This window comes from Caloenas nicobarica, chromosome 14, assembly GCF_036013445.1.
Source record: "Caloenas nicobarica isolate bCalNic1 chromosome 14, bCalNic1.hap1, whole genome shotgun sequence".
NCBI lineage: Eukaryota > Metazoa > Chordata > Aves > Columbiformes > Columbidae > Caloenas > Caloenas nicobarica.
Window position 1 is genome coordinate 17,512,576 of NC_088258.1, and position 25,193 is coordinate 17,537,768.

Below are 25,193 nucleotides of genomic sequence, written 5' to 3' on the forward strand. Positions count from 1 at the left end.
TGTGTCTGTTACATATTTTCATTTTTTTACTGTGCTGTCTAATGTATGTTCCAGGCTGTGAGCACAACAAAAAGTGCCAGAACTTCCAGACAGAAAACAGAGGCACCTGTGGAGCTGGATGGCTTGGGCTGCAGCTGAAGGAGATTGTTGAACATCCCCATTGCAGTTGAGGCAGCTACATATCTTTTTTCCACATCTGTCTGTAAAATTTAAATGTGCTAAAAACAATAGCAGTGTAGCAACAACTGCTGTTTAATCCAACAGAGTTCCATCTGCTGAGGCAAGGTAAAAGATACTTAGTCTTGTATTTGTAATATAACTTTAGGGACTCAACAGGAGGGAACAAATGCCTGCTGATCTTGATGGAGAAAGCGAGTTGTGATGTGCACTGAGCCGCTGCAGAGAGATGGTTCATGTACATTCAGTTTTCCACAGCCTGTTCCATAGGTGCATTACAGCCACTTAAAGGTGTAAATCGGCCGGTATCAATTTAAACCCATGGCAAACCCCTGATCCTTCGGGAATGCCAGATGATTCTTTCCTGTTGCTCAAGACCTCCCATGTTTTTAAAGAGGATGTTGCTTACCCTGGGAGTGCCGGTGCTGCCCAGGAGCAGGGTCAGGACGGCGCTGGCACCGCTGCCCGCGCTCCGGCGACGCTGGTGCTGGGGGTGACTTTGCACGGTGCAGTCCCGGCCCCCTGCGCTGTGACAGCCGGTGACTGGAGCTCGCCGGGTGAACTGGCGCTTGGGGCCGGGGTTGCGTGGTTACTGCGATCGGTTGCAACAGGAAAGGCTGTGACAAGAGAGACAAGCTGAGAACAGAGGTCTCCGAACTGTGAGCAGCTCATTGATGGTTACTGGTTACTGAGGCAGCGCGGCTTTGAGAGCTGGAAAAAGTCCGCTTGGAGCGTAACGGGGGAAAAAGCAGCCGAGCAGCAGGGCAGGGCACCTGCTGCGGTGAGGAAGAGCCATGCCCGGGAGCACCGTCTGCGGGGAGGGGTGCAAAGGTACGGGCCACCCGGAGAGTCTGGTATCCTGTGAAAAGACCATGAATGTGGGAGCGAATCGTCACCGTCACGGAATCACTGTGAGATTGCCGAAGGTGCTTCAGCATCCCTCCACGTTCGCCCTCCCTTTTCTGCTCTCTCTGCTTCCAGTGTCCCGGGCCCTGCCCGGCTGGGACGTGGGGGTCCCCGGGGGGTCCCCAGGGGGTCCCCGGGGTGTCGTGCTCTGCCTGGACCTGCTCCGCGGGCAGCGGCTCTGCAGGGCTGCGCTGCTCGCTGTGTGCGCAGCTCTGCTGGCTGGGGTTTCCCCCCGAAATTCTGCACGTTTCGCTAACCCCCGGCTCCTCCAGAAAGCCTCAGTGAAGCATATCGGCTCAATTCGACTCATTACAATTTTGGGTAACACCATGCACTTTATGTGAAAAGCAAAACTGCTGGCTGCATCTCCTCGAAGTTACGTACACTCTCCTGTCTCCCATGCAAACAGGGTTTTTTCATATAACAATACAGGTGATGATATGCACCAGGATTTTTAAAAGCAGGTGCCAAGTATTGGGATTGTGAGTTCATATTGAGACAGCAATTAAGGGGCATGATTTTCAAATCAGCACCTCTCTGTTTGACTTCTGCTTGACGGTCAGGATACACGACGGGCTGGGCATACTGGCTTTTGTACAATCAGTACCTCTTATAAGCTCTGACACGTATGCTGGAGAGAGAAGTTATTTACGTTCAGAATAGATGGTTTCAGAGCTGAGGACCACGAGAGCTGATGGTTCTGGTGTCCAGACAGTGCTGTGGCTTCATTTCTGTTTATGATCGCTGCACCATCTGAAGGCGGCATCTCTCCTGAGAGAATTACTAACTGGATTATCTTCAGCCTCTTTCCCATGCCCAGATTTGATGTGCAACTGCCGCAGTCCAGAATATTTCTGTCTCTTGTTTCTGTTAAATATTGAGTGCTTTAATACAACTTCCTCCAAAAGTGTAATTTTTATAGATACTAAGTCTTAAAGTGTAAACTGCAGCACATAATTGCAAACATCTGTCTTACAGGGTAACTCTGAGAAAACTCTTTAACTTGTTTGGTTTTCTAAATCAAGGGAAAAGCACATACCATAGCGAATGTTCCTAGTCAAAGCGTTATTAAAACCTGTTGTAAATGTTCTGAATTCTCTTACTTAAAAAAGTCTTGGGCTTGCCCAGGAAGGGTCAGTGAGCAGCTGGTTTCAGTAGGAGCTGAAGTTGGTGCGTCCTACCCGTCAGCTGGTTTTGGAGCCACTAAAAAAAGAACATTGAGATAATATTGAGTTTCACAACTCATTATATTTGATAAAGTCCAGAGTCATTTGCACGTTTATGTTCTGGCTTCTTCGCAAATATTTCACGGATGTTTAACGCACCAACAGAGCGCTGTGCTTGGACTTGAGTGCAGCAGATCTGAACGAGCTGTTCACATCTCAGTAACGGAGCTGGTGGGAGATTTGGAGATTTGCTGCTGGTGGGGTTTGCACACAAGATGGGATACGAATGTAATGCTGAAATCTGCATGCAAACGCACAAGCTGCCGTTTATACATTTGTGAAGTGAATAAATTACAGATAAATGTCAGGTCCTATACAAGTTCTTAATGTTATATACAGTGAATTAGTAAGATGCTCTGCAAAGGAAAAAATGCCTAAGAATTCTTGATATCTTTCTCAAGAAGCGATTTTACCACAGTAAATCTGGCCGCGAACTGCTTTTATTATTGCTTTTAAACTACCATTAAATAACTCGTTTTGCTAAAACAAAGGACCGTTAATTTTAAAAAAACTAGCCAGACAAAATTAAGCTGCTCTCCTAGTCCTTAGAGGTAGCATGTGTATAAGGAGATATTTTGTAAAGTTTTAGTTTTAACTAAAAATACCATAGTTCTTAAAATAAAAAAAAAATCCTTTCACACCTAGAAGGCAAGAGCATTAATGCTGATGTTTGTCTGTATAACAAGCAGGTTAAAAACCAGTGTCTTAAAAGATGGTTCCGGCTTTAAAAATGACGGTAAGGATGTCACCTGTACTATGTTTGCTCTCTTTTGCCGCTTGCAGTGGCTGCTTGGCTGAGTAACAAAAGCCAGGCTGTGCAGTTTGAGCTCCATCCGCGTGGCTCCGTGTCCCGCCGTCAGTCAGTCCCGCCGTCAGTCAGTCCCGCTGTCCCAGGCGGCTCCGCCGTGTCCGGCTGTCCCAGGCACAAGTGGCCAAGATCCTTCGTGAAGTGGTTTGTCTGAACCGCTGACCATGGCTGATATTCACTGTCTGTTCTGTCCTCGTTCTGATAGCAAAGGTGGCTTGGTCAGGGGAGGCGATGCCTTGGACACCAGGAAAAGTACAGCTCTTTTTAAGCAATTGTACCCACTTACTTGACTATTTCTCAGTTTAACAGGACAATTTCATCAGACTTAAGGGACAAGTGTTTCAAGGAGATATTAGTCATGCAGTAATAAGTACTTAATACGGAACTGTAAATACGATGGAGGCTTCCAAAAGCTGTAACGTTCTCGCAGTAGTTGAAGAAGGCATGAAACATTCAAATCTTGCTCTGTCTCTGAAAAATGAACAGTTATCGGAAACAAGACTTTTGTACCTTCAGCTTCTTTTTGTTAATCTTGCTGCTGTTAGAACTGTAATATTGCGGTCTGTTTTCCTGCTGGCGGCGGTTTCACAGAATCACAGAATCACAGAATGTTAGGGATTGGAAGGGACCTCGAAAGATCATCTAGTCCAATCCCCCTGCCAGGGCAGGAACACCCAGGTGAGGTTACACGGGAAGGCGTCCAGGCGGGTTTTGAATGTCTCCAGAGAAGGAGAATCCACAACCTCCCTGGGCAGCCTGTTCCAGTGTTCCGTCACCCTGACTGAGAAGAAGTTTCTTCTCAAATTTAAGTGGAACCTCTTGTGTTCCAGCTTGAACCCATTACCCCTTGTCTTACTGTTGGTTGTCACCAAGAGCCTGGCTCCATCCTTGTGACACCCACCCTTTATATATTTATAAACATTGATGAGGTCACCCCTCAGTCTCCTCTTCTCCAAGCTAAAGAGACCCAGCTCCTCAGCCTTTCCTCATAAGGGAGATGCTCCACTCCCTTCATCATCTTTGTGGCCCTGCGCTGGACTCTCTCCAGCAGTTCCCTGTCCTTCTGGAACTGAGGGGCCCAGAACTGGACACGATATTCCAGATGAGGTCTCACCAGGGCAGAGCAGAGGGGAAGGAGAACCTCTCTGGACCTACTAACCACCCATCTCGACCTACTAACCACCATCAGAACGGAGCCGGGGCCAGCGGGGGCTGAGCCGGGGGCGACAGCCCGGGCACGCGCAGGGCTAAGAAGGGCAGAGTTGTGCTGAAGTGAAGCATCGTTCTCATTTGCACGGCAGAGCTGGAACAGTAAACGCCGCAAACCAGGCTGTCAAGCGGGCACCTCAGAAGAACGTCGGCATTTGGGAGCAGCTGAGCCCCTAACAGGCGGCCCTGTTCGCTTTGGGGGGTTTGTCATTGCTTTAATGTAATAATTCTTCATTATTAGCTGAAGCCGGAGTTAAATTGTCTTCTTGTTTCAATGCCCAGAGTTCTAGATTTAATTTGCGTTTTCATGCAGGAAAATTCTTCAGTGTGATCACTTTCTGCGTCTCGGATTATTACTTGTTTCTAATGCACCGAAGGACTGAGTAGTCAGTTTGTCCAGTAGTGAATACAGTCATATTTACACTATTTTAAACTGTGTCATCATTATTTGCACATCATAAAATTGTTTTCAGGCTGTTTGGATGTTAGAAACATATATGCCGTAACAAGAGAGAGGAGACATTTCATTACAGCACGGACTGACAGAAAAACCTGTTTCGGAGCATGACCATACCGGGTTTATTCACATTGATCAGCTTATTTGTGCGTGCAATAATTTGGAACGACACCATGCGCTGAATGACTTCATTATGGCAGGTGCTACAGGGGAGACTTTAAAACCAGAACTAGCAAAGAGCACAGACTAACAGGAGTTAGTAAGACTGGACCGGGCGGCCTGACAGATCTTTTCAGTCATGAAAAGAAAAGGAAAAAAAAAAAAAGGGGGGGGGAGAGGAGACCCCACAAACACACAAAAACCAAACACAAAGCCCAAACATCTCAAGAACAGGAAAGAGCACAAAATCATTAGACTCTTCGATTAAAGCAATTGTAATGCACTGTAAGGCATTACACCAATCTGTCTTTTATTTATAACAATCGTGATTGCTTCCAACAAGAATTACTTGTCTTTGGATGTCAGAGTAATTCTCGTAATATCATAATAAATTACAGAAGGAATGGGCCCGATTTTTTTATAAATTCGATTTTCATTTGTGGTGTTATGACATTTTTTATTTTGCTTTTATCAGATTTAGTTACTATTTCTATGTGATATTTTGTATAGTATTACATTCTACAACTCAGCTCCTACCTGTTCTTTGATAATCAGTCTCTTGGGTTAATTGCTAGGCAGATTCCAGTTGTTATATCAAGGCTTTTCAAGAGTGGTGATCACATAATAGCTCGTATTTAAATCATTTTCTTTTCAACTTTCTTCTTTTTCAAACTGAAAATTTGCGATTTCCTTCAAAAATTGTGTTTGCAACTCCGCTTAAGTTTGAGACACATTTAAGATGGGTTGAAATACTGAGACTGAGGGATTTAGAAGTGCAGGGAAACGCTCGGGCTCCGTCTTTGCTGAGTGATTGACCTCTGACGGGCTTTTTCAATGTGAATTTCTGACCAGTCGCTTTGATTGTTGAAAGCGGCTGGATTGCCTGGGACACCACCTGGAATGCCATTGTAACCCCCTGCACCTAATAGCAGGAGAACAGTAGGTGCTATTGTTAATTGATTGCTAACCTGTCATTTGCGATACTTTGGGGGAAATGTTCCAGTGCTGGTGGAGGTCACTGTAGGTGAAGAGTTGCCTCGGATGCAAAAATTGCCATTGGCAATTACAGAGAATACGGTTTGGGGGTAAACGGTTGTTTTTCTAGCTGGTGCATTAAAAAAAACCAAACCCAACACCTCGCTCTGTTCTGTGGAATCCCAAAGTAAACTGCGACTGTGGATTAGCAGCAAAAGGATTCTTTCTTTGGCAGAATAATCGTGAATTCTACTTCTGCTGACTGAAGCCAGCTCCAGCAAAAAAACGCTTTAAAAGTAGTTTCTTGAAATGTGCTCTTTCAGTGACTGAAGGCAGGTTGTCCGAGCTGCTCCAAGCAATGCAGGGAGGAACAGCGCGAGTGTTCAGGCAAACAGCGGCGCAACGTGCGGCAGAGGCGCTGCCATCGCAGCGTTGTGCTCCCTCAACGTCGCTCAGCTTTCAAAAACCGACGGACGGACGGGGAAGCTGCAGAACATGGGGGGCGATCGCACCAGCAACACTTCTCTCTTTCCTGCTTTTCATAAAAGCCAAACTGCCCCTTATGGGCTGTTAATTTGTGAGGCCATTTATCTCAAGGCAAGACCGCATTTACGGAATGTAACAGAAAGACAGAATATTGTACCGTGGGCTTTAAAAAAGTCACCGCACATGATGCCAGGGTAAACAGAATAGAAATTAATTTCCGCTACATCTGCCCTGACTCTTCCCAAATTATTTTTTTACATTGCCTCTTGGCATTATATTCTTTTCCTATTCACCTACAAGAAACCTCTATCTAAGCTAAAGAAATCCATGTCACCAAATAAAAATGTCCTTCGTACTAATGTGAGTGATTAAATATTACAGCTAGCTCTCTGCCTGGTAGAGATTAAAGGGGATATTTTTTTTTTTATGCTATTGCGGTGACCACTGCAGTTTTCTAGTGGCCTCCTGCTTTTCTCTATCGCTTTATCTCCTTGGTCTATTTTATCTGTTATTTTCCTGAGGTGAAGCTGCAGGGGGGTGTCTGGGGGCACCGCAGGGCCGTGGGTGCTGCTGGGGCACACAGACATTAATCTGCCTATTCCCACTTTATTTTCATGGATTTCTCTACTTTGGAAGTTGTTTCGACCTTCTGCCAAGAAAAGGTCAAGCCAAGATACAATTGTCCTAAAATAATCTTTACTTAGAATGATTTCCTAGGCTCTTTGGGCAGAGGCCTTGTTTTCCATTTTGAGCAATCTGTTTTCTGCAATGAAACACTGAAAATGTCTCGCTGTTGCTATAGAAATAATATTGCATTAGATGAGGGAACCGGTGCCCTGCTGTCGACAAATCTAATCTAAGTGTTAGTCTCTGGAGCTCGAATTTCACCACTGGGAAGAGGTATACGTAATTCTACAAATTATTCCTGTAACTTACGCAGAAATGTCTTTATGCTCAGAAACTGTTAGCTGCATTTCCCAAGGAGATGAGCACGGTGTGATGCGTTAATGGTAACAGAGCCTTCCCCCGGCTGGCCGGCCGGGAAACGCGGGGCTGGGGAGCGCGACCTTCTGTAGCACGTGGCAACTCTCGCAGCCGTCTGTGCATGTCGACATGATTTAGACACCGTATTAATGGTTTTCTCCCAGCGTTTTTCTATAGCCGTAGAATTCTGGTGACAGTGATAATGTTGTATTTAAGCCCGGACCTATAGGGTGCGGAAAAGGAATTGAAATCTTCGCTACTCATCATTACTAAGGGTCAGTGTTAGTCAACTTAAGTATTTTCAAGAAACATGGAGAAAAAAATCTTTTATCTCATAGTTACATTACAGGAGCCATTCTAAAACATTCCTATGTATAATATATAGGCATAGTTACAAAAATAGAACCCTATTTAAAAATGCATTATTGATTTGCAGAGATCTCCTGTATGGAAGTGAATGTTATAAATCTGATGTCAGAGTTCTTGTAAAAATCCTGTTACAACCTCTTCGTTCGAAAATGTGGTTGTTATTTGTAAAATGGACCCATGTTAGATAGATGTTACGTATTGCAGGACAAAATACAACTTTAAAATGTTCAGTTTAATTCATGAATAAGAAACATATCAATGGCCTCTGATTAAAGGTTACTTTTTAGAGAACTTTAAAAAAAATCTCTGTGATCATTAAACGACTGCTTTTGAAAAAAAATCCTTTCTCATTTTTTTTTTCAGGGATTGTAAATTAATCTAGCAAGTAGATCAGCCTTCCTAGACTAGGACAAATTTCTGACAACCAGAAGAGTAACTGTCTGGGCATGCACCTGAATATAAAAACCGACATGCAGGGAAAAACTAGCAAAGTACGCAATTACCTTTCTTTGCAATTAACGCCATGCTCATTATTAAAACAGGCTCATCATATAAACAAGCCGCCACAAGGCAATAATTAGATTTTTGCTGTTCAAGTAGTTCTTGTAATGAAAGAACCACCACCACCAAGCTTAATTCCTTTGCACAGCCATAAAACATAAACCAGAAGCTGACCCGGTTTTAACCCGTGTGAAGCTGTTACACCTCATGTTTGCTGCATTTTTTCGCCAGATCGTCAGTCTATAGATGAAAAGAATCAGGCTGCTAAATTTTCTGGTGCAAAACGCTGTCGGTTCTGTCACCTACTGCTGTGTTATCTTTTGTTTCTGACCCGGAGCCCGGCTTAAGGAAATGAGTGAAAATGGCCAAGTACTGGGTAAGGAGGGGAAAGGGTGGACTGGACACACTATTTAAATGGAGATGTATTCTAGATCCCCACCTATTATCCCGATCACATCTAATAACGAGTATTTTCTTACTGTGCATATTTCCATAAACAAAAGCTAACAACGGGGGTAGAAAAAGTTAGCATAAACACTAAAATGTGTTTGTTTCTTTGTTTCTATAGGAACTCGATGGAAAAAGGACCAAGAGCGAGATTTAAAGAATGTTCTGAAGAACACTGACCAGGACATCCCACTGGTATTCGTCAGCGGAAATCATGATATCGGCAATACTCCAACCCGAGAAACGATCGAGAATTATTGCGAGAACTGGGGAGATGATTACTTCAGCTTTTGGGTGGGAGGTGTTTGCTTTCTCGTGCTGAATTCTCAGTTATACTTCGATTCTTCCAAATGCCCCGAGTTAAGGCAAGCCCAGGATTTGTGGCTCGAGGAGCAACTGGCTGTGGCTGAAAAACACAAATGCAAGCACATTATAGTGTTTCAGCACATCCCTCTGTTTCTGAGAAAACCTGATGAAGACCATGATTATTTCAACTTGGAAAAATCAGTTCGTCAAGAGATAATGGAGAAGTTTCATAAAGCAGGTATTTTCTCAGATTTTCCTACTTCTGAATTTTTGTTTCATATTGCTAATGGCTATGCTGCCAGACAAGATACATTTAACTTTAATGGTACTGTTTTCAAGGAATTTTAGATACTGCTTATAAGCATCATTCTTCCCAGTAGGTCAAAATCATCAACTATATCTAATCACTTTTAAAATTTACCAAACGAAATGTAAAACTTTGAGTGAAAAGTAAAAAACTAAAAGTGCAAAATTCTTTAAAATAAATGTGAAGGATTCCCTTTTGCAAGTACCGACAGATGTAAAATAACCGGAGCTTTTGCTGCCTAAGGTGTGGAAGATCAGGTAATGCCATAGGAGAAAAATACAGTATTTATGTTTTACATAAAACATGGAAACAAAATTCAGAATTACCTTGGAGGTTGTTTTCTCCCACGCTGAGCCAATTTTAAACCAAGAGTGTAATGTACTCCAGATTTATTCAGTGTTAAAAAGTCTTGCTCTGTTAAGATCAATCCTTTGCATATCTGTTACTAATAATGGCCGTTTCTGGGACGAAAAGCAGAGGGAACATGCATTAAACAAGTGTATTGTACCCAGTCCTGTAGCTCGGTGTGATGAAACTTGAATGCCATGGAGATGGGGGCAGGATTCCCCGTGTTCCCTGGGATTTGCCTTCACGTTCCTGGGGTGGGCTCGTCCCTCCAGACCTCCTGCCACCCCCACACCGCTCTGCCATTGTCTCTGCATCTGTAAGAAATTTGGATGACTGAACAATGCAAGCCGGTGATGATCCGGTTCCTAATCGTTAAGCCTGGGCTCATCCAAAAGCAGCCTAATTTCCAAGCTCTGAATCTCCTGCTATTTCCAATCAGCGGGGCCAAAATTCACAGCAGTCTGAGGGCTCTCCAGGGGATGACATATGTGCAGAATATCAAGATTTAAAAGTTGCGTTTTTTCCTTGCCTTTAAGGGGACGCACTGAGAATACCTCAAAATATCTTTTAAAATGTTTGTGCCGGCGTTAATGTGGTGGCAGGCGTTGCCGTTGGAAAGCTGGGCTGCTCGGGGCCTGGGTGCAAACCTGTGCTGGTTCCCTGGCGAGCAGCAGCGTGTGCCGCGCGGCTGCGTCCTGGGACGCGAGCGTTTGTGTGGAAACCAGAGCCCCTCCGTGCTGGAGTTTTCCGTCATCCGGCTGCTTTACTAACATTTGGGAACGCTGTACTGGGAATACAATTAATCAAGAGGTAAAAGAAATGATGCAAAATGTTATCAGTGTAACATTTATCGTTGTTGCACGGTCACATTTCTTAGAGGGCTATTTCCAGCTGATTCTCCTGTGTATCCAGAAGCTTAACCAAAAGTTGGGCAGGCTTCAAATGATGGGAAAGGAAGAGAGAATGGGAAGCCAGCAGCGCAAGACAACTCTACAGAAGAAATACCCAAACTCTTTTCATTTCTGTGTGTCCCACATTCCCATCCCTAAAAATCCTCCCGAAATAACACGTCGTTTGGTTCCTTCATGAATACGTTTAAACAGTCATCTTTTGCTCGCTATTTCATACAATGACTAAATGAGCCAGTAGGTAATATTCACAATCCAATAATCAAACATTTTGATAATTAAGGGAACACGGAGAGCAAGCCGTTCAGTGTAACTCTGACGGCTGAGAAAAATGAGCTGAATCAAAAGTTGGCTCCAAGTTTCCTTAGTAACGGGTGCGCTCCATTTCCATTTGATTATTCAGTGGCAGAACGGTCTTTGTAAGACCACAGAATGTTATCGGGGGATTGCCGACAGGCGCTTATCAGGGCAGGATGGTGCACGGATACGCAACCACACTGGTTATTTGCTGACTCTCTGCCAAAGAATAATCCATATCATCAGACATGAAAGTGGTTTTCCCCAGTTCACTTCGTACATTCTTGGAGGATTAAAACACAGAATATCTGCTTTGCATTTGTCGGGGTTTTTTTTTATTGTGACTTGCAGTTCAAAGCCAGCCCCTTACAGCATATTTGGTATAACTATTCTGAAAAAGAAAGCGATTCTGCCTTTTAAATGACTCTGCTATTCCTCTCCCCGACCTGTCACCCGTCCTTCCTTCCTTCTGCTCCCTCGCGCTCCACCTCTGCACTTCAATTCTGTGTGTTTCCAACCCCTCACAAGGTTTGTTGTGTAATTATGAAAACTTTCCGCATAGCGCGCGTGTTTTAGGAGTCGCCGTGTTTGGCAACGTGGCTGCAACTACGTGGGCACCACGTTGCAGTTGTTGGTAACCCTGGATCAGACCTGGAGCTGTCCCGGTTTTCACGTTTATCCTTTTTCTAAGCGTCAAATACAGATCTGCAATGAGAGGATGGACAATCTAGTAATTCCAATCTTTCCGTGAACAAAGAAGTTCATGTGGGTGCGTGTAGGAAATCAGATCCTTCGAGTATGGTGATGTTGCACAGGTGCTTTAAAGTGAGGCATACGACTTCAGAAAATTATTATTTTAAATTCAGAGCTCAGATATTCTGTAGTTATTCTCTTCTAATCACATATTACGTAATGTTTTGGGTTTAAGTTTCCGCTCATTACAAGCAGAGATAAAAGACGAGCTGTAGAGGCTACATCTGGTACGAAATACTGAATTACATTTCTCACATTAGAAGTGTCCTTAACAGTTGGGCTAATTAAAGATAAAATCATGTCCTTATGATAAATATTTATAAATTGGGAATCTGGCACTTGTAAATATGTATTACTACTATGCGAAGTTAAACCATACGTGTAAGCTGCGTGTCTAAGAAATCCTCCTGGCCCATTTTTAATTTAAATGCATTGTAACGAGTATTGCCCTTGAAGAAGTGATTTCTGTGACAGTGGAAATCAGGTGAGAACAGTTTATTTTTTTAAGTGAAAATCTTTTAAAGACTTTTTTCCTGAAAAACGTCATTGACACACTGAAATTACTTACAATACTTAACGCAATATAGTAATACATGTTTCTTAATGGCTCTAATGAACTCCAACATTTAAGCAAATGTCTGAACTTGTTCAAGGGCTCTGTTGAATAAAGCCTAAATTGCTGTCTGGTTTTTCACCAACAAATTAGAGAAAAGAATTTTTGGTTCAGAGCGAGATGAAGAGTAAAGGTGCTCTGTCTAGGTGAGCAACAAAATACAGCGGGAAATCCCTTGCAGCCTCCAGCTTTTTTGGATTAAAAATTTTGAAGTTCAGCTGAATGTCTTCAAAGCAAGTTTTCAGATGTGGTTAAAAAGACTTAATTTGTACGTAGCGGGGAGGATAACCTGACGTTATTCTAAATGGTGTATTTTTTCATTATATTTGTGATGGTAGGTGCTGTGACTTCTAATACTTTACTCATTAGAAGAGCGTGATCCCTGCGCTCTCCTCTGAGAGCCATTCCCACAGGAGAGCACTATTATATTAAAGGGTGAAGCAGCTTTTCTGCACATCCACAGCTGAGATGTATTTGAGCACCAAATCAAAGCGGGGAGTGCCGAAAGCTCTTCTTTCTAAAATTTACCAGACAACATATGCTAGGTTTCGTTATTTTCTTGGTTGTGTAATCGAAGCCGACAAGGGAGTAATGTTTTCTTCTTCCTGCCATTGAGACCTTGATTTTAGCAAAGCCCGTACACCCAGTGAGTAATCTCAGTGCTGCCTCTGAGTCGCTTTGTCAGTATTTGAGATAATTTAGATTTAAATACTCCCAACTTCACTTACTTAAATCAACCTCTTGCAACCTCGAAATTAAGTGCTCGTGGTCCAGGCAGAGTGACCCGATCGGATATCTCTACGTCACTGTGTAAGAACGGTGGTTGGTAAGATCCTTCCCCAGGTGCGATGTGATCTGGCTTGTAAATACAGACATGTTTTCCAGAAACTCAGCAGCAAGTACAAAATAAACTTAGTTAGTATAGTCTGTAAGGAAAATAAGCAATATTTGTTCTTAGATAAATTTTTGAAACGTGTTATATCCACTGGGCTGTGGTTTTGGTTGATAAATACTTATTTTTGCTCCTTGGATGACACAACAAACCAGGATTGTTTGGGGTTTGTGTCACGTCTATGAGAAAGCTTCTACTTGTAGGTGGAAAAAGTAGCAAACCCAGGAAATAAATTCTACTCAGAGGTCACGAGAGGCATTCAAAAAAATTAACGTGAAGCACCAAGTGACCTACAGAGAGCACCTCTAACGGCTTATTTAGACCAGCGCTCTAATTAGGTGAGCTGGAATCACCCTCTGGCTGTGCCTGTTGTTTCTCCTCCGATTATACAGGGAAAAAACAAGTGAGACCGAGATCCTTCTCTGTCTGGCTCCGTTCAGTCTTGTCCTATATAAAAAGACTTTTGACCTAGATATACTTTGCAAAGTACTATCTTGTCTCCCACTTACGCAGAGCCACTGGCCACCAGTTGCATCAAGCTCTGGATTCTTTAGTCTACAAAGGAAATTTAAGGAAGACTTTTCCTGCAAGTTTGCAGGATCGTCTTTGCAAACAACACTATATGGGATGTTTTTGTTAAGATGCTTGTGGTGTTATGTGCTGTAAATCCTAATTATGCAGTTCTATTTTATTTACACAACTTGTCCGATGAAGCAATTAGGATAATACACAAGTAATTCTATAATGTCATTATATAAGGCTGACTGGAGTGGTTATGAAACGAAGGGTGTTGATCCCCGACACCAGTGGGACTATTTCCCTCTACTGGAGCCCTGTTGGTGGGATTTGGGGGGTTTTTTGGAGAGTGGGGTCTGAGAACCGTGCGGGCACTGAGCAGCTCTGTCAACCGTGCTCTGCCTGATGCTCTCACATCTTTCTGGGCTGCTCTGACACCTGCTAGGCAGCTGGGCTGACGGGAGCACTCTCAAGTTGCAGTGAGATAAAATCAATTCTATTCCACAGGAGAGATTTTGTTTACAAAGGCTACTAAATATTATTGTTCATTGTGTAACACTGGAGTCTTGAAAAAATGATGTACGCCAGCTGCCCAGGGGAGAAAAAAAGGTACAGTAAAAAATGCCTATGGTTAATGTGTGCTCGTGTAGGGCAGCTGAAAGAACATCATTTTGGAGTGCAAAATTGTTCTGAGAGCAGGTATTACAGCTGAACCAACCGCATTGTTCAGCGCTCCAGAAAGCAGCTGTGTGCCATAAGCGAAAGGAAGGAAGAAAAGCCAGTTCGTGCCTGATACTCCAGGGGAAGTGCTCAGGATCAATTTAGCCTTGTGACTTAAACGGTTGTGTTTGCCAGAAACGTTGCCTTTTAAAAAAGGGATGTGTCTACACTTGCAGGGATGTGGCTGTACACACACACATCTCTTATAGTGGCATCTCCCTGTACCCAATTGCTGCTTGGTTTGTTCCCTGCAAGGGCACTAGCATGTTGATGACACTCGGGTTCTTCCCTCGGTACAATTTCATTTCTTTGCAGAACTGCTTCTCCACCTATTGGCTTCAATTTACTGCTGCTCCTCTCCAGCTCCTGTAGTTTTGGGGACGACATATACAAGATCAGCTTTTGCTAGTATATCCTCTTTCTTCAGTCCTTGATTGAGTGAGAGGTTTGGCCAGTGAAGCCGTGATTTTTCAATAAGTACAGTTCTATTTTAAATCTAATTTTACTGTTAAACTTGAACAACTAACATAAAAGCAGAGTAACTAGACCAGAGTCATTCCTATAGCCCAGTCTCCTCCTTCCCCTACGAGCCAAACCATGGGCAGAGCACAAGCCAGCAAAGTATGGAATGGTATTTCTTCCAAGTATTCTTCCCATCTCCAACAATTTTTCTTCGGGGGACTTGCCGTATCATTTTCATGTTATCAATATAGTGCAATTTAGCAATTCTTTTCTGGATTTGTTCAGTTGATTTTTGAAAACTCAGCTTTCACAATGGCCTGCGGGGGGGAGGTTCATGTTTCATAGCTGTGTGAAGAAATGCCTCCTTTTGTTTGCTGTGAACCTCACCTCTAGACCGTATGGAGAGCCAGAAACCTGTAACTGAAAGCAGTGAACACTGGTTCATGTCTGCAGTTACTGTAAAAAAATAGTTCATTAATCAGCATTTAAAAGGTGAGAATCTGGACCATGTGATAAATTTCATTGTTCAGTCGGAACCACTTTTTTTTCCCCAAATTGTGTGCAGAGTGCATGGGAGGAGAAGCAAGGTCTGTACTGTACCCATTACATATTTATTATGTCATTCATTTCGCACTAATTTAGCCTTCTCATTCTCTTACAGTCTCATTTGCTTTTGCTGAGAAAAGCATTTATTTAATTGAAGGCTCAGTCTAAATAAAGTTTGCACTGATTGCCTGTGCTGATTATTCCAGGCATTCTCTTCCTAATTTGGAAAATCTGCTTGCTTTTCTTTGGTTTATTTTTGTATTGGTAATTTTCTTCCTATATTTTTACACTGTCCATAGTGCTGGGTTGAGCTGTTTGGTTTCCAACTGAGTCTGGGCCGGTTGTGCTTTGGACACAGGAAACCTGCCTCAAAATGTTTTTCGTACATCAGGAACTGGAGTTGGAAAACAGCTGCTTCTGAATTCAGGGGTATCTGGAAGCAAGGCAGAGAAGTGAGTGTAATTACAGAACTTGGAACCAGACACCCCATGAATTTAAGCTAGTTCAAGTCTGAATTCCAGCCCAGTATCATCCGATTGTGTGAGAAACATTGTTTTCCTGGTGCATATTTCTTTATGAAATGGTTTTCAATATTTCAAGATAAATGTGAGTGCGTTCTTTTCCATCCTGTTTTAGCATGTTTGGATTTCTGTAAACATTGCAACTAGATTTCCTTTGAGATTGGAGCTTAGTCTGTATTTCTTAAACTAGCAAATATCAAATCTTTCTAGAAGTTAGGACAACAGAGGTATTTCACAAAATCTTACTGTTGCACCGGAGATTTTTCCCCTCTCTTCATTGCTAACATTGCTATTCTCTTCTAACTTGCTATAGCAAGTTGGTGGGTGCTGTCACCTCACATCTCATTAATATTGTCGTGTACAATGTTCCACTACAGTTCTTTTATTCTTACCAGCTGCTGACCTCTGCCAGTGTAAGAGCTCAGACCACCAGGAGCTGGACACCCAGGACCACATTCACAATTTGGTAGAGGAAACCTCAGCAGGAAAAAGCAAGTTTCTCCTTCCCGTCGTCATTGAAATTCCACTCTGTGGGGAGACGGCTGATGCTTATGGCAATACTTGAACAGCGTAAGCTTTCTGAATGATCTTCCGAAGAGCACGCTTGATTGTGTTTACTTATTTTTTTTAACCGAGGTCTTTGAAAGCACATGTGTCCTGTGCCTGCTGTCACCAGGCTCGGGGGTCCCATTATCCTGAATGTCCCTGCCCAGCAGGGGCTTGATTGCCACAGGGAGAGGGACACGGCCAAGCCCCCTCGCTCCACTCAGCCCTGCCTTCATAGGGACGGATAGGCCAGCTATTGTATTTCAAATAACATTTATATGATAAAAGAAAAGAGCACAGAGGAAAAAAAAAATACGAAATTTTAAAAATCCCATTACAGTTCAGTAGCATCATGTTACGGAATATACAGGTTGTAATCACTCTCGGGTACATCATCCACGAGACACAGCGAAATGTCTTTGTTCTCTTCCGGTGCAATTATGTCAAAATCATGCTGACCCTTTTCCCTGGTGCCGCAGAACTGGTGTTTAGAAGGGTTTCTCTGAGTGATAATTTGTGGGAAGAAGACGCTGCTCTTTTAAAATTCTGTAAGATAACCTTAGCTGCTCCTGCCAGCAAAGAAACTGCCTTCTGCATGATCTTCACTACGTCGTTTCTTTTCATTTTCTCATCTGATTCTTGTCAGAAATGAAGTCAACGGCTTGCTAACACCACTGGGGTAGCTAAAGTTTCCTTTCAAAATTCTTTTGGTATCACCAGGCCTGAAAGAGGTGGTACACATTTCACATAGGACTCGGAATTGCTGTAAGATGGTCAGCATTACATAGAAGAATTTCTTCTAAATCAGAGCTACTGCACTCTGTGGGGATGCGATGGTTGTACACATGCAGGTGTTCCTGAGCCTGGTTGGCCTGGTCATCCCTTTTCCGTGAAGCATCCAAAGCAAATCTCAGATCCTCGTTGAGATCGCTTTCCCTCGTAGGCCAGGGACTCAGTTTAACAGTCCCCATTCCCCATCTCGGGAAGAAAAGCCCTGTGTAGTACAGCGTGCTCTTCTGGTTCACGAAGCTTGAGGAGAGAACCAGGAGAAAATGGGAAATGCCAGTAAAAATTGTCCCTCTTACCAGAGGGGTAACTGAGAAAGATGCAAATGCACAAGACCTCACTGAAGCTCTTGCGATGACTGCTCGTTGGGTGAGCTGGCTTTAGAAAGCAGACGCTGCAGGGCGGGCCTGGGTCTTCAGAGGTGGTTTTGAATTTCCCGTTGAGAAACGTCTGCAATAGAAACCACGAGCTACGCGTTTGTGTCGTGTTTTTGACTTGGAACCAGGTCAATTTTGCTTGAAATTTGTTAAAAAGCGAGCTGCACTTTGAAGATTCTGTTTACGAATGACCGTACAGATAGCAGTAAAGGCAGCACGCTAAATCCCAGCAGCTGGTAATTACCCTGCTCAGCGCTCGCCTCTTGCCTTGCCGAAGCCGCTGTGTAGCCTTGCAGTCTAAAGTGACGTAATGCAGTGTGTGAATTAGCCTCAAACCACTGTAGTTATTAACTCATTTCGCGGTCAAGCTAATGAAGAGTCTTATCAACATATGTAAGGATTGCATCTCTTCAGACGACTCTTGAACAGTCCATGTTTTGGTTGGTTGTGATGTCATGATTAAATAATAAATAATGCTATAAAGGCAGCTTTGGGCTCTTGGACCATAATGCGTATTTATTTAATTCTTTAGTAGGAACGTGTTATTCCACAGGGAAGAAGAGTTATGATCAGATCTTTGGAAGCAGTAAATCTTTTTGTCGTTCAGATTCAGCTTTGTCAGAACAGAACTAAAAAGGGCTTTTTTGTGCTTGATCAGAAAATGACGGTAAATTGCTTGCTGGCAGGAGAACATCTTTGGTTTACGAAAATCAGAATAAACTCCTGTATTTAAACCCTTTTTTACAAAGATTGTTTTTTTTTTTTAGACCGATTGATTCTGAAAACTCATATTTGGTGAGCAGGCATGAAGCTTGTTGGTTTGAGTTGTTTTCATGATCCAAGTCCCGTTTTAGAACAGACAGAGCAAGACCTGGTGTCCAATACTGGATGGTGCCCATCTCAGTCTCTGGCTTCCAGCCCCACTCTGATCACAAATGGATTTTTTTCTTTCTTTTTTTTTTTTTTGTTACAGTAACTATCTGCAGAGTTCTTTACTTTATTCTGATTTTAATCCCTTTTTTTCTTTTAATGAATAATCCATTAGGTATGAACAGTGTCTTGCAGTAATGGATCCTGCTCTTTTTTGGTTAATGGATACCGTGAAACCTCCAGTCACATTTAAATTCAAATCACTATGGATTTCATAAAAAATGAAATGATGAACGCTTGCGAAGGTGTCATCCTCTGGACGTTTATTTGCATAGTAGTTTTTTTAGCATTTCATACAGCTTTTATATCAAAGCTTTTCCCAGTTACTATTTCAGAAACCAGGGATTAAAAACAAATTGCTGTTCTACCTACTTTTTTTGTCATGGGAAAGGACTGTACCTTTATGTGTACAGCTGGATGCATTTAACTGACCTGGGGACCCATTAAAGTGGGCTGTAAAGTGAGGCCTGCCAGAATACTGTTCTTTTCTCATAGAGTTTAGGGAAATAAAACCAAACCAAACCAAACCACACGGGGTGGGGAAGGGCTGTTAGGAACCTGACAGTATTACTTCAGAAAAACATCTGAAATGAATAAATTAAATTTGAGTGCATGCATCTCTAAGATTCTTTTTATGTTTAAGATCAAAAGCAAGAGCAAAGTAAATTGTCTGCTTGTCATCTTAGTATTATTGCATTGACTGCTTCAGCATTCCTTCTGCTAACAAAAGTGAGCGGGGTACAGTTGAGTGAACAAAAAAGTGTATTGAAGAAGAAACAACATCAGATAGACTTGTGTTCCTGCACAGCAGTGACCCGTTGGTTTCTTTGTTCAAGATGTAACATATTGTAACACAGCACTAAGAGGAATTAATACGAGCACTGGAATCAGAGAATACGTGAAAACTGGAGTCTGGGCAGAGTTTTCCCCGAGAGGTGTGTAAGGCAGATGCCGAATTGCCGCAGAGGCTGATGCTGAGCAGGCGGAGCCGCCCGCCCGGTGCGGCCGGGATGTGGATGACACACAGATGCTGAAAGGGGGAAATTTGGGTCAACAGCGCCCAGAATCACCAGCTCGTTTAGGCAGCATCTGCCTCCCGCTGCCCGCAGGAGATAAAAAAGGTTTTCAATCACATCTGCTCTGTGTCTGGTATCATCTTCGCACTGCTAACACATAACTTTTCAGTTCAGTACCAAAATACCTTTTTGAGTGCAGGCAGTTAGCAGACATTAAATGCAACTGTGGTGAAGTCGCAGTATTTGCCTAAGAAGGAAAAAGCTGCACAATTTGTGGGCCAAACTTTTTGTCTGCTGTCTCTCCGCTGTCTAGGATGGGTTTCTCAAAAGCTTCCCTTGAATTCTCCAACAAGGGAAGATTTTTTGTTTTCTTACAGCATGCCTAAAGTTCCTTTATTACTTTGGTATCCTCTGTCTAATTACACTGAAACTGTACGTCAGGGTTTGGTTTACATATACGATGACACAAAGTCTTGGCTTCTGTTCCACTTTTCATTCCAAAGGGAGGAAGATGCTACTTTATGTACACAGAAGCTTCCAGGAAAAAAGAGAGCTCTTATTGCCCTTACTGAAAATGTGTCACATGGGTTTACACCTCGCTATGGTTTTATGATTGTTGCTTTTTCATAGACTCTCGTTTTGCTTACCTGCAGAAAAAGTGGGAAGTATTGACCAAGATATAGTCAGGTCCATGCGAAATGCGTGCCCGGGAGTGAAATCTAGAACATTGCTGGAGGCTGCAGGTTATTTGTTAAGTGCTTGAAGGACAAGAATGTGCGATATACGCGGATCCGTTACGGGCAGCTCTAAGGAAAGAACAGAACGGTATGTTATGTTAGACAGTCACTAGAGTAAGCTGCGTGGCAGGACCTGAGAAATGACTGCTCGCTCTCAAACTGACTGGAGCATCAGTTGTAAAACATCTTTATATTCTGATTTTAAGGACCCAAATCATATCTAGACAGTACGGAACCTCTGCAAAGGGCCCGTTATGTCACAGGGCTTTTCTATTTCACCGTCACCTTCTGAGGTGTTTGCTGGGTTCCTGCAGCTGTCGGAGCGAGCTCTCCAAATTATTATGCTGACTTGCAAGTGGATACACCAGATAAATAAGCAAGTTACACCAAACAAAGAGAATTAGTACTGATAAAATAAAACAGGGTAACAGACACATTCTAGCTGACAATGACCGTATGTCTCTACTCACGGTAAAGGTAACTTAATTCTGTTTTCTACATTGAGTCATTCGCTGTTTGAGAAGGGTTTGGATTTTGAAATATGAAAGCCTCTGTAGCTTTTACCAGGCACACACCAGAATAATTTATATTTTGATTTTCAAGCTGCTTAATTTTTAACTATACTTTGAGTCTAGTTTATATATTTTATATCAGTCTTCAAATCACTCCCACAAAAGCGAAGGATTGATGCAGTCAACTGTGTAAAGACAGGTTCACCTGCTTCCCTTTCCATGTAATCACTGTGAAAGAGGTCAAAATCTACTGGGGGAGAAAGGGTGGAAGGTTTTTCTGGCTAGAGAACGGAAGATTTCCTTGTGAAGTTGTAATGTGTTCCCAGTCGCAGCTCTCTGCCTTTAAATTGCCTCTACTCTTCCAGAATTTCTGCCGTCTGAAGGCAAAAATCAGTTGTTGCTACCTTTTTTTTTAAAAAAGAAAAAAGTCGTTTAAGGTTATGACATCTCACAAATTACCCATTCTCTGGCCTATCACTTGAACAGGACTGAGCACGTGTTACCTTTTTTGTTAAGCATGGAATGGCAGGTTGCTGGAATATAGGAAAAGTAACAAATGGAGTTTGGTGTTGTCATCAACAGTGTCCATCGCCGTGTATCTTCACAGGCTTGCTCCTTGTTCTGTAATACTCAGAACAATGCTTGGAAATGTAATGATCAGCAGTGCGTATTTAAGGACAGCAGAGGAACGAGTGCCACCAGGGAGCACCTGGCACTTGTCCCCAGCTGTGCTGAGCTTCACTCTGCCGTCCTGCTCCGGAACAGGCACACGGTTACACCTTTGCTTATTACATTATTTTTCAATATAAACATAAATGATGTTCAGCAAGGTACAGCATCTATAGAATAGTGCCAGTGCAATATTTTCCCATTATAGCACAGCAGTTTTTTAGCCATCACAGCAAACTAATAGGAAAGGTTGTTTCATAAAGTAGCTGGTTATTTTGATAACCTGCTCGCTGTGTAGTTGGAGTTGTCAGGGAATACTTAGTGTGCTTTCTGAATCACTCAGTATTAACTTAATATATTTTCAGATGCTTTGTGTAGAAACATCAAAGTGTCATTATGATTAGGGAACACAATTTATTGTATTTCAGTAGCAAAATGACATCTAAATCCTTCAGGTGGGTTGGAAATTTTTTGAATTGTCATTATTAGTATTGTAAATCAATACCAGACCTAAACACTTTCTGTAACAAAATATAAAATTAAGCACAATGTTTTGCACTTGATGATGAGCAACAAAATTCCCAGTATTTTCAGGCATCTGGTCCAGTGATTCTTGTGTTTCACAGTATAAAATAGCATTAGATGCAGCTTCAGGAAGCTGTAATAGTCTGGAATTAAAGGATCTTAGACTGATCGTGCCAAAAATGAATCTCAAAACCTGTTTGTAAAATTAGCTGCTTATACTAATTCCGCCTTGCCATTCAAAATAAAATATGCACCATCTCAAATTGGCGGATGATTTTTTTATTTTTGCTGAACTACAAGTGCTGCTGGCTGCCGCTGAGCTGTGTCTGGCAGCAGCGCAGGGCACCGCGCGGCTGCGGCTGCAGGACGCCGGCACAGCCTGCACGGCACCTGCTTGCTCTCTCCTAGGAGCAAACTACACTCTCAACTCTGCTGTTAATGGTTCTACAAACTTGATGCGAAAGAGCGGTACTTCGGATCAAAAATACTTCTTCTTCAGGTTTTTTGACTCAGGAGACTAAACAAGGTTTCTTTTGTAGTAATAAAACCCTTCGGCTAAAATTTGTAGAACATCAAATGGGAAGGAGAAAATAACCTATTTGGTGGCGTGAATTCAACCTGTAAAGACAGTCAGAAAGGCCATTCAGAGTAGTGAATGCAGCTTCTACTCATTTGTTTATTTTTGCAAGGCAGAAGAAATAAAGATTACAAATTACTTCTCATCTATGTTTTTTATTTGTCTTGCCTTTTTTTTAAATTTTAAGGTCACTGGCCTTGGGTAAACAGGTGCAAGCTGTCATTAGTGAATTTTCTGCATGTTAACGGAGAAACACAGCTCCACAATCCTTGGCTTTCAACTCATGTTTCGGTAGCATCGTTCTTTAGGCAGTTATCTATTACCGAACCTTTTTTCCAGTTTTAATCAGGTTCCTCTCGAGTGTTCCTTCTTTCTAGCCAAAGGAAGAGCAAGATGACAAACACACTTTTCAGTAAGCATAAAGAAGTCAGAGTCCAGTAACCCAAACAGAGCTAGTGGAGCAGAATAAAGTTGTTACTAATTAGTTATTATTTATTACTATTTTACTAATTATTTGTTTAAAGTCCAAGTTCAGGTAAATGGTTTACTTCTAATTTTATGCTTTATGAACCACTAAAGAATGAAGGTAAACATGACACCTGTAGCTGTACTTGCTCTAGAACCTTCTCTCCAACCCTCAGCATATAACCTCAGCAGTATCTTTGACTGCGAACTTGTTTTATACATAAACCGCAGCTGCTAACTAAATACATACTCTTTTTTTCTTTCTACACAGGCATTAAAGCTGTATTTTCTGGACATTACCACAGGAATGCGGGAGGGTCCTACAAAGGACTGGAGATGGTGGTTTCGTCAGCAATAGGATGTCAGCTGGGAGAAGACACGCACGGGCTTCGCGTGGTGGTTGTCACGGCTGAGAAGATTGTTCACAGATACTACAGCTTAACGGACCTGAGCAGCCACGGCCTGGAGAAGGAGCTGCTAGATATGCTTGCTAAGCAAAACTAGGCTACGTCAAATGATGTGATTTTTATTTTTTTCCATATTAGACAAATAAAAATAGTTTCAGAAAGTTTCCCCAGGCTGGAGATGCAGATTTCTGATTGTGCACCATGCCCCAGAACAGCTCCCAGTTTATTATTCTAAAGCATAAGAAAGTTGTTTCTCCTTTTAGAAATGAGACCTATGAGGAATATGGAAGAATAGCAGAACTAATATGGTAATTTATCCTGGAAAAGAACTGTTCTGAGAATTTTTATTTTGCTCCTAGATAAGACTTACTTATTAGAGAGAAAGTGTATCAAAGAGGGAGAGTTGTAGCTTTGAGATAACCCTTCAACACAAGTCTGGTTTACTTTTATATTTGAGAGGGCATTTTAAAATCAATACATTTTATCATTTCTGTTACACTCTGTATAATAGAAATGTGGCATTTTTTTACTCTATAAAATATCTCAGAAACTCTGCAATCAACAGACTCCCACTGACTTTTAGCAACCTTTGGATCAGGTGGTGTTGCCTGGAGGTCATATTTGCTCCCATTTCCCGTACTTTTGTTTTCTTAGCTCTTCAGAGCCAGCAGCAAGAGGACAGCAGTCGCAGCCTGGGTTTGTGTTATATCCTACATTTATATAATGAAAAGTCTATAAATGAAGCTAATATAGATGCCACTGACAGAAACTAAATATGGACCTACTGTCTTCCTTTTGAAATTTAACTATCATTCAATTAGCATATGTTTTTGCTATAGCTTCAGAAGTTCAGATAATTGCATGGGGAGAATATTCTGTCCAGAATACTGTTATCAGAAGTGACTTCATTGATTCCTAGACAACGGGAAAGCTTTGATTTCCAAATGCAATGTAAGAGTGCCTTACTGTAATAATAATTGAAAACCCTAAAAAGTATATTTTCTTCACTGGATTAAGTCTTTAAAAATAAATGATATAAAAAGAAATTTATGTGCTGCAATCCACCTTTTTTTTTTTTTAGCAAGTATATCTGATTTGTTCATTGTTAAATACAAAACCCAAGTCTTCATGTAATGAACACATACCTGGTTTTATTTTTTAAGGATTTAGTTGAACACATTCTGATCCATACCACAGGTTACCTAGAAACAGAGATAGCACGGCTTCAGCACCTGAAGAGGGAAGAACACAAACAGTACTGGCTGAAAAAGTGATGCATTCTGTATGTTTTTCTGTATACTCACATACAACATCATTCCCCAGAGGACATTACAGATATTTGAATATGGTGAGAGATAACGAAATGCTGTGCCGAAGAGTCACTTTCATTACATTCTAGTCACAACAGTTTATCTAGGAGGCTCCTTCAAGCTTGGTTTGTGGGGCTCGTGAGCTTCTAAAATGACCCGTGTAGTATTTCCTGGCCCCAGTGAAACAGCTGTGCCTGCAGCTGGCCAGGACCTCGTGTGCACTACGGTCCTGTGGCAGTGACCTGCATACGGTCATTGTTGGCGCGGAAAGGAAGGCCATTATTTTGGTTTTCTTCTCTGCCTGGTTTTGCTCAGGTGAATGTTTTCACAGTCTCATTTGCAAGGGAACATCTGGGAAACGAGAGCTAAAATCAAAGGTGAGGTGACGTTGCAAGAGGTAGGTACCTGCAGTACCCAGATGGCAGTTTCACTGCCAGTTAAGC

General features: G+C 42.3%; 1 protein-coding gene across 1 annotated transcript in view; it reads left to right on the forward strand.

Moving 5' to 3' along the window:
* CPPED1 (calcineurin like phosphoesterase domain containing 1) overlaps positions 1–24,452 on the forward strand; it is a 42,924-nt gene extending 18,472 nt beyond the window's left edge. The window contains exons 3-4 of the mRNA XM_065644871.1: positions 8,826–9,248; positions 23,305–24,452. Coding sequence (XP_065500943.1) covers positions 8,826–9,248; positions 23,305–23,537 — 656 coding nt within the window. The 3' untranslated portion in view covers positions 23,538–24,452. The remainder of the gene's footprint in view (positions 1–8,825; positions 9,249–23,304) is intronic.
* Positions 24,453–25,193: the final 741 nt, after the last annotated feature.